The 14,027-nt window shown below is 37.2% G+C and overlaps 1 protein-coding gene across 2 annotated transcripts; it reads right to left on the bottom strand.

The window, feature by feature from the left end:
* Positions 1-359: 359 nt before the first annotated feature.
* fab1 (fab1 kinase) lies at positions 360-13,916 on the bottom strand. Of its 2 annotated transcripts, XM_065492487.1 has the most exons (28): positions 13,706-13,916; positions 13,509-13,645; positions 13,133-13,246; positions 12,888-13,077; positions 12,538-12,769; positions 12,009-12,224; positions 11,651-11,799; positions 11,458-11,592; positions 11,248-11,410; positions 11,033-11,194; positions 8,155-8,527; positions 7,432-7,769; positions 6,754-7,086; positions 5,807-6,139; positions 5,601-5,760; positions 5,280-5,542; positions 5,028-5,224; positions 4,414-4,685; positions 4,276-4,356; positions 4,128-4,218; positions 3,686-3,763; positions 3,415-3,611; positions 3,109-3,281; positions 2,650-2,860; positions 2,393-2,594; positions 1,406-1,741; positions 697-858; positions 360-640 (listed from the first exon to the last, which is right to left on the bottom strand). In XM_065492487.1, the coding sequence occupies exons 1-28, from the start codon at positions 13,809-13,811 to the stop codon at positions 441-443; spliced, it is 5,604 nt and encodes a 1,867-aa protein (XP_065348559.1). In that variant the 5' UTR covers positions 13,812-13,916; the 3' UTR covers positions 360-440. The 2 variants fall into 2 exon arrangements, with proteins under 2 accessions (XP_065348559.1, XP_065348560.1); XM_065492488.1 differs by lacking the exon at positions 3,686-3,763.
* Between the last annotated feature and the right edge of the window lie 111 nt (positions 13,917-14,027).

The following is a 14,027-nucleotide window of genomic DNA, read 5'->3' as shown; positions in this document are numbered from 1 at the left end:
CGTTGACCGGTGTCATTATTTCAGTTTTTGCAATGATTTTCAATATTTCTGTCACTTTTAACAAGGATATTTAATCTTCTTTTAAATCATAAATTTCTCCCTGGTGATTCCTCTTTAACTTGTTGGATACTACACAATTTCAATAATTTCACCAAAAACTATTACGTTGAATCCTAAGAGTTTCCTTGCAAGAAATATAAAATGTATAAATACATTAATATTTTTATTTTTATTAAAAAAAAATATATGGCTGGAAATCTTCACGTTCTTGGGCTCTAAAATCGGTTTTTAATTTCAAAATACAATAAATGATAACAGAGAGCTACTCCCTTTTTCCACAGGAAAGAAATGAAAATAGTAAATTTCCAATTTTTTTTATTTCCTAGAAAATTTAAGTTGTTTTAGTTGAATATAATATACATTTTGCTGGGAATGTTAATTTAAATTTCCAAGACCCCTGAGCCAAGTCCGGTCCATTGGTCTGGAACAGGCAGAAAGTAGCGATGCATGGCAGCTACAAAGCGAGCGCGATACACTTCAGGCGACACGATGGTCGGCATTTTTCCGTGGCCACCCAGGATTCCCGACGATTTGACCATGGTCTCCAGCTTCTTGTCCCACGTAAACAAGCGCACGTAATCTGTATCACAATTTTGAAAAATAATGTGGGTTAAGTGAGAGTGGAAATAATTTTACCAATGATTCCGAGAACAAGTTCTTTTCTCTGTTCGTCAAGACCCACCAAAAGCGAGTAGTCCATCACAGCCTGTGACGATAAAAACTGCGTGTCTCTCTCAATGGCTAGGGTCAGGACCATCTTGCAGTGCGGCTGGATGTACAATGGCGCCTCGCAGGACACTGGAATGAATTGGAAATGATCAAAATGGTAGCTTTTTGCACAAAATTACTTAATCACTAGAAGTACAGGAAAATGCAAACGAAAATGTGTCCCGTACATTTTTATGTTTTAATCTGTTCAAGCACCAGCTAGAAATTTGTATGAATTGGCTAAACTTTGATCAACATTTACTTAAAACAAGGAATCTTTAACTACACAGAGAGGACAGAAAATACTTTTTACGCGGAACTTTATTGGCGCAATCCCGTAAGGAGCAAACTTCCCAGTTTTCCGCCTGAGATTTGAACTAATCGTCGTAATATCAGATTGGCCTCGGGATCCTAGGGATAAATATGTATTATAAAACCCTAATTTAATTAAATTTAAAAGCAACAACAATTTTTCTTGTCTTATTTAATTGACGAATTTTACAATATTTGACTGTAGGCGAGAAAAAATGTAAAAAAAAACGAAAAAAAAATCAAAAACGATTTTCCATTAAGTTTCTGTGCTAATCTTGCATGTCCTCATAATTTAAATATTAAAGAAAAATGATAAGAAACTCACTTTTGATCAGATTCTCATCCAAAAGCACGATTTCCTCTCCTTGAGCGTTTGGGCCGGACGTTTCCACAAGTCTATTCCGCACAGAGCCCTTTAGATCAAAGCGCTGTGTGATGCTCCTGCCGTAGAACAAATTCTCCATCACCAGCAAATGAGTCTTGTTAGACGTGCTGCTGCTGATGCCACGGCTAGAAATACGAAAAGCGCCGACTATTTTGCCCAGCAAGGTCGGCTGCCCGCACTCAAGGCAACTCCTGATGTAATTTAAGTAGTGCGGCGCCACCTCCAAGAAGAGCTGCGCCTCGTTTTGACTCATCTCTTTCAACACAAACCGATCATCTGAAATTTTATATTAGAAGCTTTAAAATTAAGGCCATCTGATGTTTTTTTTTTCAGAAGTCGAATTACTTATTAAAATTGTGCGATCTGACAAGAATCATGAATAATCAAGACTACTGAATTTTAAAAGAATTTTTGCACAAGACATTTTTAAGAAATTAGAAGAACATTTATTGAACAATATTCTTTCTTGCGCCATAGCCGATTGACGGAGCTTGATAGGGATCTCTCGGGTTTCCATTATTTAAAAATGGGTGAATAATTTTAAATTCGAGGATTTGAAGAAAGTGACCAAAACTTCAAAATTAATTAAAAATAATATTTTTGTTCAATTTAGATGAAATTTGGATCAAAGAAGAATCGATCGGTGGATCATTACTGACACTCCAAGAATAACTTGAATTTTCTACTAAATGATTGTCCTGGATTTTGAAAAATTTTAGTGGTTAACCTTAAAGCAAAGAAATGAAACTAATTTTGAAAGCTGATGTAATTTCCTTTTTTAAACTCTATGAATGAAAATTTATTCCTGGTAAAATTTCTTAACTTGTTGAGTTAAACACAATTTAAATGATTTTGAATAAACAACACTAAGATCTCCAAGAGTTAGTTGTGAGATGTAATTTGAGAATGCTTAAATAATTCTATTACCTTTTGTCTTGCTGAAAGTGGAGCCAGACTTTCCTCCCCTGGCAGCCCACTGGACACAGCCAGCCAAGGACCGGATGAAACTGTCTTCTCCATCTGGACAGACGATCTCTCTGAGCTGACTGAATTGGTCGGCGAGGAAAATGCGGCAGTGGAAGGTAGTCGAGTGGTCATTGAAACGCACGTCAATCGTAGACTCAGCAGTCTGCATCCAATAAATTAATTATATCATGAACTAACCATGCGATATAAGAGCTAACAGATGTGTTTAAGATGTTATTGCTCTTATTCGAGCTCTTGCTTTCATCCAGGCCAACCTCTTCTGGAGTGAACGTGTTCTGGGCAGCGTCCACATCCGAGTTGCGGCTTCCTGTTCGGCCAGCGTTTAAATTTGGACTGCTGTTACCGCGCAGAAATGAAAGCACAGTCCTCTTGGTCGAGTTCACTGAGTCGCCAGACGCAACCAATTCACTACAGGAAAGTCAAGGTTTTAACATTTCAAAATTATTCATTTTTTCTCATCAAAACGGGTGTTCTGTCCTACGTGTCCTACTTTAACATGTATGGCTAAATTACTCTCATTGGGAGTGTGTGGTTTAATTAAATTAAATTGATCACTCTTCATTCAACATCAATTTAAAGCTCTGATAAAATTTCTGATCAGCATTTAAAATTTTTTCTTTAAAAATGATCTAGACGTTTAAATAAAATCAATTTACCTGGCAACAGGAACGTCCACATTGGTCGCCAAACGGTATTCGGCTAGTTTCTTCTGGTATTCTGCAGAACTGAGAGCGTAGGCGACGATTGAACTAGGTTCATTGGTGTTCACGACCACCATGGGGCCGGCAGGTTGTGGTAGCAAATGGTGCTCTGTTACTCCAAGAGGAGACTGCATGAACGATATCAGGAATTAAAACAAGGTCGTTGCAATAAAAAATCTAGTTATTTAAAAATTACTTAAAATTATAAATTATAAATAAATTATAAACACCAGATAAATTACAAATCTGGTTCAGACTCACCAAAATGGTGTAAACATTAGAAGTGGAGGTTATCAGTTGCGAAATGATCTGCTTGACTGAAGTCTGGTTCTGGACATTTAACTTTTTCTCCACTGCTTTTGAACTGCCATCCACTGTGGAAGGAATTTTGCCGTCGCCTTCCGAGTGCGACCTTTCGTGCCCTCTGCTTTGGACGCCAACAAACTCGACGTCAGGCACTACAATGAAGGGTTGGCGTTTCAGTTTAGTCTGACAGAAGAATTTTGCTCACAAAACAAACAACAAGTAGTACCTTCAAGGTTAGTGTCAATGATTTCCTCGGCGAAAGACACATCGATTGCACTCGACAGGCCGCTGCTGGCTTCTACAACTACACACATGCGAAACACGTGCAATTATTTTCTATCTATACATTTTAGCATTCTATGTTCATAACAAAACTCTAGCAGCAACAATGATATAAGCAATTTGAGTGGATAAGTAAAGCAATATTTTTTTTAAAAAAAGCATTTTAACTTAAAATTTGAACTATTTACCAATTTTAAGTCAGTAATCAGGTTAAGGTTAACATACCTTTAAGAAATTTTGCATTACATATCCACCTCAGAACGATTTTATAAAAAAAAATTGCGATACAATGAATCAAAATTAAAGCGTAATTTTTGCTGGAGCCTTCTCAAGAGCTGGTTAGGGTTTCACAGCTTTGTACAAAAAGCATACAAAAATCGACAAACCGTCAAGACTAGAAATTTTCTTAATGTTCTCAGCACTGGACGCTAGGACACCATCAGAACCACTTGGCTGGACGTCCGGAAGATTGCTGACCTGCGCCAGAAATAAAATTGATATATTAAGTAATGTTGGTGTCGTTCAATTTTTTACCAGCTGATTTTCAGACTGAGAATTTTCGTCAGCACTCAAAGGCAGAGGAGAAGGAGCAGCCTCCCTGCTTGCTGGGTCACCCTGAATTTATAACAGGTAATTCAATTGTGTTTTTAAAAAGAAAAAAAAACAACGCACATCGATCGAAGTATCTGACATGCTCTTCTTTGCTTTGTCGTCCTTCTTTTTGGCTACCTCCGCAATTCTTGAGTTCCACACAAAAACTGCTTCAGCTATAAGCCGCTTCAGCTGCAGAAGACTATCCTCTATGTCCCACAGCCGGTCCCTCACTTCAAACTCAGATCTGTTTACATCAAGCCTTGGGGAAGTCAGTTTTATCTGGATGTCCTCGATTTTAGTCTTGAAACAAGAGTTGTCCTTGTTGAGCTGAGCCTTCAGTTTGGTCAACACTGAAAAACGTATTTAACTAATTAGTTTTTGAGAGAAGATAAATGGCTAGGTGAAATTTAGAATTTTTCAGAAAATTTCGTGATAAGAAACAATCTATTGTAGGGTTTTAGCGAATTTTATTTTTTAATTTACCAAATTTTAGAAGGAATTTTTAAAAACATGGTTTGAAAATTAATGCAACTTTTAGCAATTAAAAATGTAGGAAAAGTATCCAAATTTCACAGCCTTAGTCACATTTCTCAGTTACTTTCTGAATCGCTTTGAACATGCAAAAGAAACTCTGCAACTAAATTATAAATTACGCGTCGTTATTTAATTAAGATAAAGCCAAGCAAAATCACCATCTTTTTTAGCAGGATCAGCCTCAATCCCGATATCACAGAGTTTTTCAATCACAGACGAGAAAACTTCATAGCCTTTTAGTGCCAGCTGTTTGACCTCTTCAATGGCCACAGACTGGATTTCTTCGCTGGCTTTGTAAGGAATTTGAATTACAGCCGGCGGCAGCGATATATGCCACATCAACACTTTGCTGTACCTGTTAAAAAAATCAAATCAAAACCAAAACATTTATTTTTAATTTTAAAACGTACTTGAAGGTGGCGATGATATCTTTGTAGCCAAAATATTGATAGTGCTGCTGATGCAAAGAGTGCCGACAGGTGTTTTCTCTGCCTCTTCTGGTGTAGCAGGGAGTGTGGAACCGCAGCTCCAGGTACTTGGCCAGGGACAGCGACCACGAGTCGACGGACATCGGTACCACTGGCGAGTTCTTTTTGCAGACCACACACCAGCTCCACATGAGAATCGCGTTCCCCTCCACTGGAATCTGGCTGTCAAGCTGTTTCAGCGTCACCTGTGAAATTTTTAAATGGGTCTGGTTTTTAAATTTAATCAAGATAAAATAATATTACTTGAATGCAGCTGCCGTCGTGGACGAATCTCCTGATGTGACGCAGCATTGGAGTGGAGCAACTCTCAGATGGGCAATTGTATGCTCTACGGAAGCAGTACTCGTCCAGAAACTGTCCGAGTGGAATGTCATGTTTGCCATAGAGCTCCATGTGGACAATCCTGAGAGAAAATTAGCATGCAATTTGGAAAATAAATGAATTCAAACCATGGGTTCACGCAAAAAGCTGGGGAATTGGTCGAGTCTGGAGAGAAACTGCAGAAAAGAACGGCCAGTTTCTGGTGGTTGAATGGACTGAGAGCGTCGACCGGCGCCTTTTCCGCGTCCTCTGCCTCAGCTTTCTTCTCTGTAAAGGAATTTGCGGGCAGAGGCTCGTTTGGATGCCTGAGCCTGCCTCCGACGGCTCGAAAGTTGGCCAGCATTGTCTGCACGGCGGTACTGTCGGCAGGCTGGGTCAACTTTGCTTGCACCAGGGGGTGCTCGTCGCGGATGTAGCACGGAGGACCGAGTTTCCGTTTCTCCTCCACCTCAAGGCAGTCACTTTAATTGAAGAAGAAACAAAAGTAAAAAATTGATTTTTCCTAGTATGCAAGAACAAATATTTTTTCCATTTTATAATTTAAGTTTAAGGTTTTTTAAGCAATAAAAAATAGTTTTTTCTAAACGATACTCAGGTTTGTAGTTTTTCACCAACATTAAAAAAATGCAAACTTTTAACTTAGAGGCTAAAAGTTACTAAAAATATTAAACAAAATTTTAACACTTTTTTATTTGATCTTAGTTTTAAGCTTGAAATTTATATTTTTCTGTACTAACAAAGCGGCGAAAAAATTATTGTAAAAAAGCTAAAAAAAATAAAGCGTGACATATTTAATAAAACAAATTTGATCTGACAATGAAAATGTCACTAACGCAAATTTGTACATTGAACCAAAAGTAAAGTGGGTGAAAAATGGCTAAAACGTAAACACTTAATTAAAAGCTCTATATGGATCACCTTTTGAGATATTTTTTAATTTAATTTAATTATCTTAATTTAAAATTTGATACAAAATAAAACATTTTCCAGATCTTTCGAAATAATGTTAATTATTAAAAAAGGTCTAGTTATTTATGGTCTTGTTATCAAATATCCACTCTTTAGCCAAACTTACTTTTGACAAGGTGGAAACAGGATTGAAGACCAAAATACATGCTCTGGGAAGAATCGCCTGAGCCTGCTCTTGGAGCCCTCCTCCGTTTCAAGGTACGGAACCTTGAAGTTTACTAAAGGCGAGGAGGAGAGCACGGTTTGGTCCAGTGCCTCTTTAAATCTCGAGTTTTCCGCGTGAACACTGTCGCTGGCAATTGAAGTTTGCTGCAAATCCTCGTCGAACGAGGTGGCTGCTTTGAGATACTGTTGCAGAGGGTCAGTGATCACTTCTGGAGAATCCACTGGTGCTTGCAGCGGATCCACAAAGGGCTCCTCTTCTTTCTCAGGAAATGAGCTAGGAGAAGAAAATTTAATTGGATATTAAGCATGAGATTGAAGGAATATTTTTAGATCGATGAAAAGTAGGGTTGGGAATTTAAGAGGATGTATTTTTCTGAATGTCCAACTTTTTAGGCCATTTATGAGCACAATCAATGCAAGTTTAAGACTTCAATAGAGCCAAAAATTTAAAAATGATGAGATTCAACCTGAAATATGGGATAAGCTTTTTAAATTTCGTTTTCAGACAGTTATAATAGAATGTTTTTTTTTTAATATCAAGCAGATTGAACGTGAGGTTTTTTCATCCAGAGGAATTAAAATTAAAACCTTTATAAATTTCTGTGTTTTGGAAACTTACTCGTCTCTGGCTAAGGAAGTATCGTGCGTTGGAATGCTTTGCAGTGGCAATAAAGGCGCAGGCGGCATAGCGAATTCGTCCATCAGAAAAGACATTTCGCGGCGCCAGTTGTAGTTGGCCAAGATCAAGTGTTGCATTACTTTCTTGAGCCGCTTCAGTTCTGAGCGAGAGCCTCCTCTTAGAAGGGTTGTGCAACCCAGATGTGTCGCGCATCCTTCGAAAAACATCAGAAACTTGGTTTCCCCATCGTCCTCCTCAAATTTGCGCACAGTGAAGGTGTGACACATTCCAAGTGATGACTTGCTCAGGGTTGCGTCCACAGATCTCACCATATCAGCCTGAATATAGATTTCTCATTAGACAAACTGAATTTATAGCAAATTTCTAAAGTTAGACCAAACTTAAAGGTTAAATAGTTTAGCAAAAGATAAAAAATATGAAATTTACCTACAAAAAATTATATTTGTAGTTCGTCTGAGATAAAAGCAATGCAAAACAAAGAGTTGTGAAATAATTTTATAGTTAATCACTAACCGAATTGAATTTTTTTAAATATTACAAATTTTTAATCATAGTATTGAAAAAATAGTATTTATTTAGACATAGATATTGACACAAATTTATCAATAATGAGACTAAATATTTTCAATCAGCAGCAAATTAAAAATGATAACTACTTGAATGCTGGTCTTAAAATTCAAAAATAAAGCAATATAGTGTAACCTGAGTTAATCGAGCCAGTCGCTCAAGGACCACAGTCTTAACGTTCAGAACCAGAGTGATGTGGTGCTCCAAGAGCATTTCCTGAGCAATGCGGCTAACTGTGTTCTCGACAAGGACAACATCTGGCTCCAAGGACACGATTCGGGCCACAACGTTGCCCAAGTAGTCCCGCTCTTGCAACATGAGCGGCTCCAACGACAAGTACTTTCCCTCGACTCTCTCAAAGGTGACCGAGCCAGAGAGGAGCAAAATTTTAGGATTGGTCAGTTGCGTTGACATTGCTCTGTGAGAAACGTGCTTGGTAAAGACGCTTCCGCTGACCATTCGACACTCTGACCTGCTTCCCCCGGCGACTTTTTTGAACTGCACGTACCTTTACATAGAATTAAATCAATGCGTAAACATATAAATTAATTGATTAAAAATTGGAAAATATCCTTAAATGAAAATTAACAAAAAAATTATTCAAATTTAAAAACCAAAGGAAGGATCTAAATCAAGTGACACCCCCCTTGGCAAGTGGTCTTCAGATTTTGATAAAATTCGGTGGAGATGTTGCCCTAGGGGACCTAAGTTGAACCCTAAAATATTAGGTGAAAATTCCAAAAATTGCCCATTTTACAGGGGTTAAAAATTTGAGATTTTTGAAAAAGGTGATGTTTTCGGCGATTTGTAACTTTGACTCTGTTTGTGGTAAACACAAAAATTTGGTATCCAAAATAATCTAAGTTTAATGCCAAACAACTTCCCCACGACAACCAAATTCGTAGGTCAAAGGTCAAGGTCACTAAATTCGGGTCAAATTTTTCAAAAAAATCCCACACACCCTAGTACATAAAATTTTGAAAATTCAAAATAGCCAAAATGTGCCTCATATTCATGGTAACAACATATAAAAAATTGGCGAGACTTATTTTTTTCTTTTTCGAGATATTTTGAATTGAGTGTTAAAAACCGGTGTTTTCCGGGTCTTCTGATCATAAATAAAAACACGTTTTCCGCTTAATCTCAGCTTCTATGGGTCCGATTTAGAAAAACCGCACACCATTTGATACGTAATGACCTCCCCTAGGTAATGCAAGGGATCATAAGGGTGCCCACCCCCTTCGAACCCTTAACCACCCCCTGGAAATCCGAAAAATTTTTTTTTTCAAATATTTACTCTCGAACTCGATTAATTAAGCAAAATACTAATCAAACGTGTTTTAAAATAATTAAAATATAAAATATTTTCATTTACTTTGTAGAAAAATAACTTTAAAAAAGTAAAATTGCTATTAATAAAATAATTTAAGTTTATTTTAAATATATAATTATTTTCGGTTTTTGTTTATTCAAAATAGCTGATTTATTTATTTTTTTAAAGAATCTTAAAATATATTTTATATTCTAGAGTTTTCTTTTATTATTATAAATAAATGCAACCATTAATATTTGTTAAACCATAAGCATTTGGTGAAAATTGTGTGTTTAACAAATTATTGGTATTGGTTGCATTTCTTTATATTTATAAAGAAACACTGTAAATTATGAAATATATTTTAAAATTCTTTAAAAAAAATAAAAAATCAGCTATTTTGAATAAACAAAAACCCAAAATAATTATATATTTAAAATAAACTTAAATTATTTATTAATAGCAATTTTACTTTTTTTAAATTATTTTTCTACAAAGTAAATGAAAATATTTTATATTTTAATTATTTTGAAACATGTTTGATTAGTATTTTGCTTAATTAATCGAGTTCGAGAGTAAATATTTGAAAAAAAAATTTTTTCGGATTTCCAGGGGGTGGTTAAGGGTTCGAAGGGGGTGGGCACCCTTATGATCCCTTGCATTACCTAGGGGAGGTCATTACGTATCAAATGGTATGCGGTTTTTCTAAATCGGACCCATAGAAGCTGAGATTAAGCGGAAAACGTGTTTTTATTTATGATCAGAAGACCCGGAAAACACCGGTTTTTAACACTCAATTCAAAATATCTCGAAAAAGAAAAAAATAAGTCTCGCCAATTTTTTATATGTTGTTACCATGAATATGAGGCACATTTTGGCTATTTTGAATTTTCAAAATTTTATGTACTAGGGTGTGTGGGATTTTTTTGAAAAATTTGACCCGAATTTAGTGACCTTGACCTTTGACCTACGAATTTGGTTGTCGTGGGGAAGTTGTTTGGCATTAAACGTAGATTATTTTGGATACCAAATTTTTGTGTTTACCACAAACAGAGTCAAAGTTACAAATCGCCGAAAACATCACCTTTTTCAAAAATCTCAAATTTTTAACCCCTGTAAAATGGGCAATTTTTGGAATTTTCACCTAATATTTTAGGGTTCAACTTAGGTCCCCTAGGGCAACATCTCCACTGAATTTTATCAAAATCTGAAGACCACTTGCCAAGGGGGGTGTCACTTGATTTAGATCCTTCCCAAAATATTCTTGGGATCAAATTATTTGCTTCTTGCTTACGAAATTTGCTGCTCAGAAAGTTTGAATATACATTAACTCAAACCATTAATGAGCTATTTGCAAATTTTCCCAGCCAAAGTCGAATATTTAGGGATTTTTCCGGAAAAAAATGACACCTCATCCAGTTGAGTCTACTCTGTAAATATATCATAATTGAACGAAAACTGGCTTTAAAATTCGATTTTGAATCAATTCTCAACAAGAATTTAAACCTTTCAAGCTCCATAGCTCACAAACTATGTTGAATTGAAAATTTTCTATTGATATTTCTTGACTATTTGAATAGAACAAGATATCAATCATATAACAAAAAAATAGAACTTAGCAAAATAAGATTTTCCTTATCAGAACAATTTTTGGTTCAGTTTGTACTGTTTCTATTTCTATCCAAGTATAGTAACTCTTACTGTCTTATGTCCATGAAATCTGCTTCATTTTTTACATCAGGCCGGACTAGATCGACGATTTGGTGTACCAAGGGCTGCACAGTGGGTATCCAATCGTCGCTAAGTCTCTCAGCTTGCAACAATTGTCGGGTAAGGGCCTCTTCATGTTTCTCAAACGCTTCCCTGAAAGTAAATATCTCTTGAAAGGCACTTTCATTTCAGCTATTGCAATTTACGTCAGCTTCTCATAGGATTCTCTCTCGCCATTATCAGTCCTAAGGTTCTGGACCTTGTGCCAGCCCATTGAGGGCACCATTTCTCTGCTTTCCGAACTTTTGTCCATCAGTGTCCCTTTTAAAAACTCCTTGGAGATGCAAGTGCTGCTGTAGTCTATCGGCTCTGCGAAAAAATTTCAGACGAGGCAGCAACTTTAGAAGGACACAAACCTCTCCTCTCATCCTTCTTAGGCTTCCACAGCTGAACAGTGTTTTCCGACACGTCCATGTCCAAAAAGTAAGTTGATGACGAAGACGGAATGCTCAGCGTGTCCGAATCTGTGTGGCTGATGCTTCGCTCTAAATCTAACAGGTTCAATAGTTGCTATATAATTCAGTTTGACAGTAAGAAATTCAGTGCTACCATGAAATGAATCGCTGTGGTGCTTGACAGGCTCATTTGCTAGCCGATAAAGAGCGTTGCCGTCGTGAAAAGTTACATCGTTTGGCTGAGACACACAGTCTATATATTTTCCGTCCAATAATGCTTGTCCTATGTTCACAGCCTCAACCCTTAAATTAAAAATGCAGTTTATTGAAGCTAATTAATTAAAAATAGTTATTTTTAAGATATTTTGAACAAAGTAATATTTAACTTAAGGGCCACGCAGAGCTAGTTTTTTTATTAAATTAATCAACTCTTACTTAATTCAATTTATATTCTACTATACTATTCTTTCTATAATAGGCATAAAAATAACTTAAAATGAATCTATACTCACATTGTGCTTGCTCTGTTGTGAGAAATGAGCCAGTCAACCATCTGGGTTCCCTTGAAGCAGTTGGCATGGTTTCTTTGTTGCAGCAGGTGTGACTGTAGGGTAAATCCACTCTCTTTAAACTCGTGCAGCAAGCTAGCCAGCGAAATGGGGCTAAGGAAAGGATCCTCTCTCATGTCCTCTGAAGTCAGGTACTGTGACGACGTAGTCATGCTTCCCCTAAAATAAAAAAAAATATATTTCATCGCTGCAAGAAAACGTGACTTTTTGGCAATGTGGCGTTTTAGTAATAATATGTTTAACTTTATCTTGTATTTAAAAAAAATATATTTTAATTTTGTATATCACAAAAAATGAATTTAGAACCTGACTGAAGATCCAGGGGGATGATTACAGGAACAAGAAATTGGAAATATAATAGCTTGAATGTTTTGCGTCAGTTAAAAAAAATCTTCAGCCATAAAATAATGTATTCAATAATTTTTGTGCTTTAGTGGTGATCATTTTAAATTAATGTTAAGTCATAATTTACCGTCCCAGTACGAATCTATCTTCCTGGTATGAGTGTTTTCGGCGCGACCGCTTTTCAGCAGGCGACAGTGAATTGTGCTGGACATGCACGTTTTGGCTTACGGGTTCTCCAAATTTGTGCTGCAAGTCTTCCTGCAACGCGCGAAGGTCGGCGTTCAGGTCAGCGCTTATGTCAGACGACTGCAGGTAAGAGAGCACCACCTTTCCGCAATAGGTGCATACTCTCAGGTCACCTGGATCAATGGATAGACTCCACTCACTTAACATTTTAATTTAATATCTTACATTCTTCCTCTAACATTGGATTAGCATGGAAAAATTGAGCCAGTGTAAAATAGTGATAAACGTTACCAGTGCAGCCGAGGATTCTTCCTGGGATCTCCTGCTTGCAGCATCGCGAGCAGAAAATCTGTCCGCAAACCCTGCAATGGTGTCTGCGTCGGAAGGTGGTGAACTTTTCGCCGCACTCGTAGCACTCTTTGCTGACTGAATCGGGCATCCAGTAGCGCTTGAAGTCAGAATCCTTGTATGACTGCTGGCCCTTTGATACCAAAATTTGATTTAAACAATGGCCAAAAATATAAGGTAGAACGTACGGTGTTTTTTAGGGCGACCAAATTGCTGATTCTCTTGAGGACGTTTGGTAGGCTCCTCCCGACTCCAATGTCTTCGTACAACACGCTGAGACTGGACCCTGAGCTGCTGGAACCCTACAAAATTTTTGAAGTAAATTATAGTTTTTAAGGCGATTTAGATGGATTATCAAAAGTAGCTGATTTCGGCCAAATTCACAAGTATTTGATTCTTGCTATGGAATTTCCGGTAATTAATTAATATTTAAAACTTGTTTATAGTTTTTAAGAAAGGTGTCATTATTTAGGATTAATGTGGTCAAAGAATAATGTTTTTAGAAAATTGTAGATCATTTAAATTTCACAGCCCTACACATAGAAATAATAAGCCTTGACGTACAGTGGGTGTGATTTGAGCTTCATTCTTGTCGGACTGAGAAACTGGTTCCTGCGTTTGCTGAGGCGCGACCTCGGCAATCGGAGTGGTCTCTCGACTCTCAGGCGTCTCCCTCGTATTCTCTGCATTTCGTTCTTTGCCTGTAACAAAAATTCAGTGCATTGGTGTTATGAGATCACGATTCCGCCCACTGCACTCACCAAATTTGAAAAAATTGAATATGAAATTGACACCAGAATCGTCTTCTTCGGGGCTGAGAGGTGGAAATTCGGACAGCTTGTCCAGCACGTCCAAATTTCGGCTCATCACGGTATTAGGGCATTGCGAAAGGTCAGAAGCGCACTTGCCAAATATTTTGGGTCAAATTTGCTATTCGAGTAAGCTGTTATCGCCCACTGCCAAGTGTTTTGACGTTTTCACAGCTGATGAGCAGGTCTAGCACTGGCCTAGCAGGCCAACGCACAATTGGTCATGGTTGGTGTCACATGATGTCATCTCTTCATAGGCAGTGTAAACTGAAGA

This window comes from Cloeon dipterum, chromosome X, assembly GCF_949628265.1.
Source record: "Cloeon dipterum chromosome X, ieCloDipt1.1, whole genome shotgun sequence".
NCBI classification, from domain to species: Eukaryota; Metazoa; Arthropoda; class Insecta; order Ephemeroptera; family Baetidae; genus Cloeon; species Cloeon dipterum.
The sequence above is the reverse complement of the archived record's forward strand: the minus strand, read 5'-3'. Positions and strand labels throughout refer to the sequence as shown.

What these genes read in the sequence shown, in the direction of transcription:
- fab1 (XM_065492487.1), bottom strand. Translation starts at nt 13,811, where the DNA reads ATGAGCCGAAATTTGGACGTGCTGGACAAGCTGTCCGAATTTCCACCT. An exon ending in ACGACGGCAGCTGCATTCAA is followed by an intron (nt 5,543 to 5,600) that starts GTAATATTATTT and finishes AAAATTTCACAG; the next exon opens with GTGACGCTGAAACAGCTTGA. An exon ending in GAAAATTTCTAGTCTTGACG is followed by an intron (nt 3,764 to 4,127) that starts GTTTGTCGATTT and finishes GCATGTGTGTAG; the next exon opens with TTGTAGAAGCCAGCAGCGGC.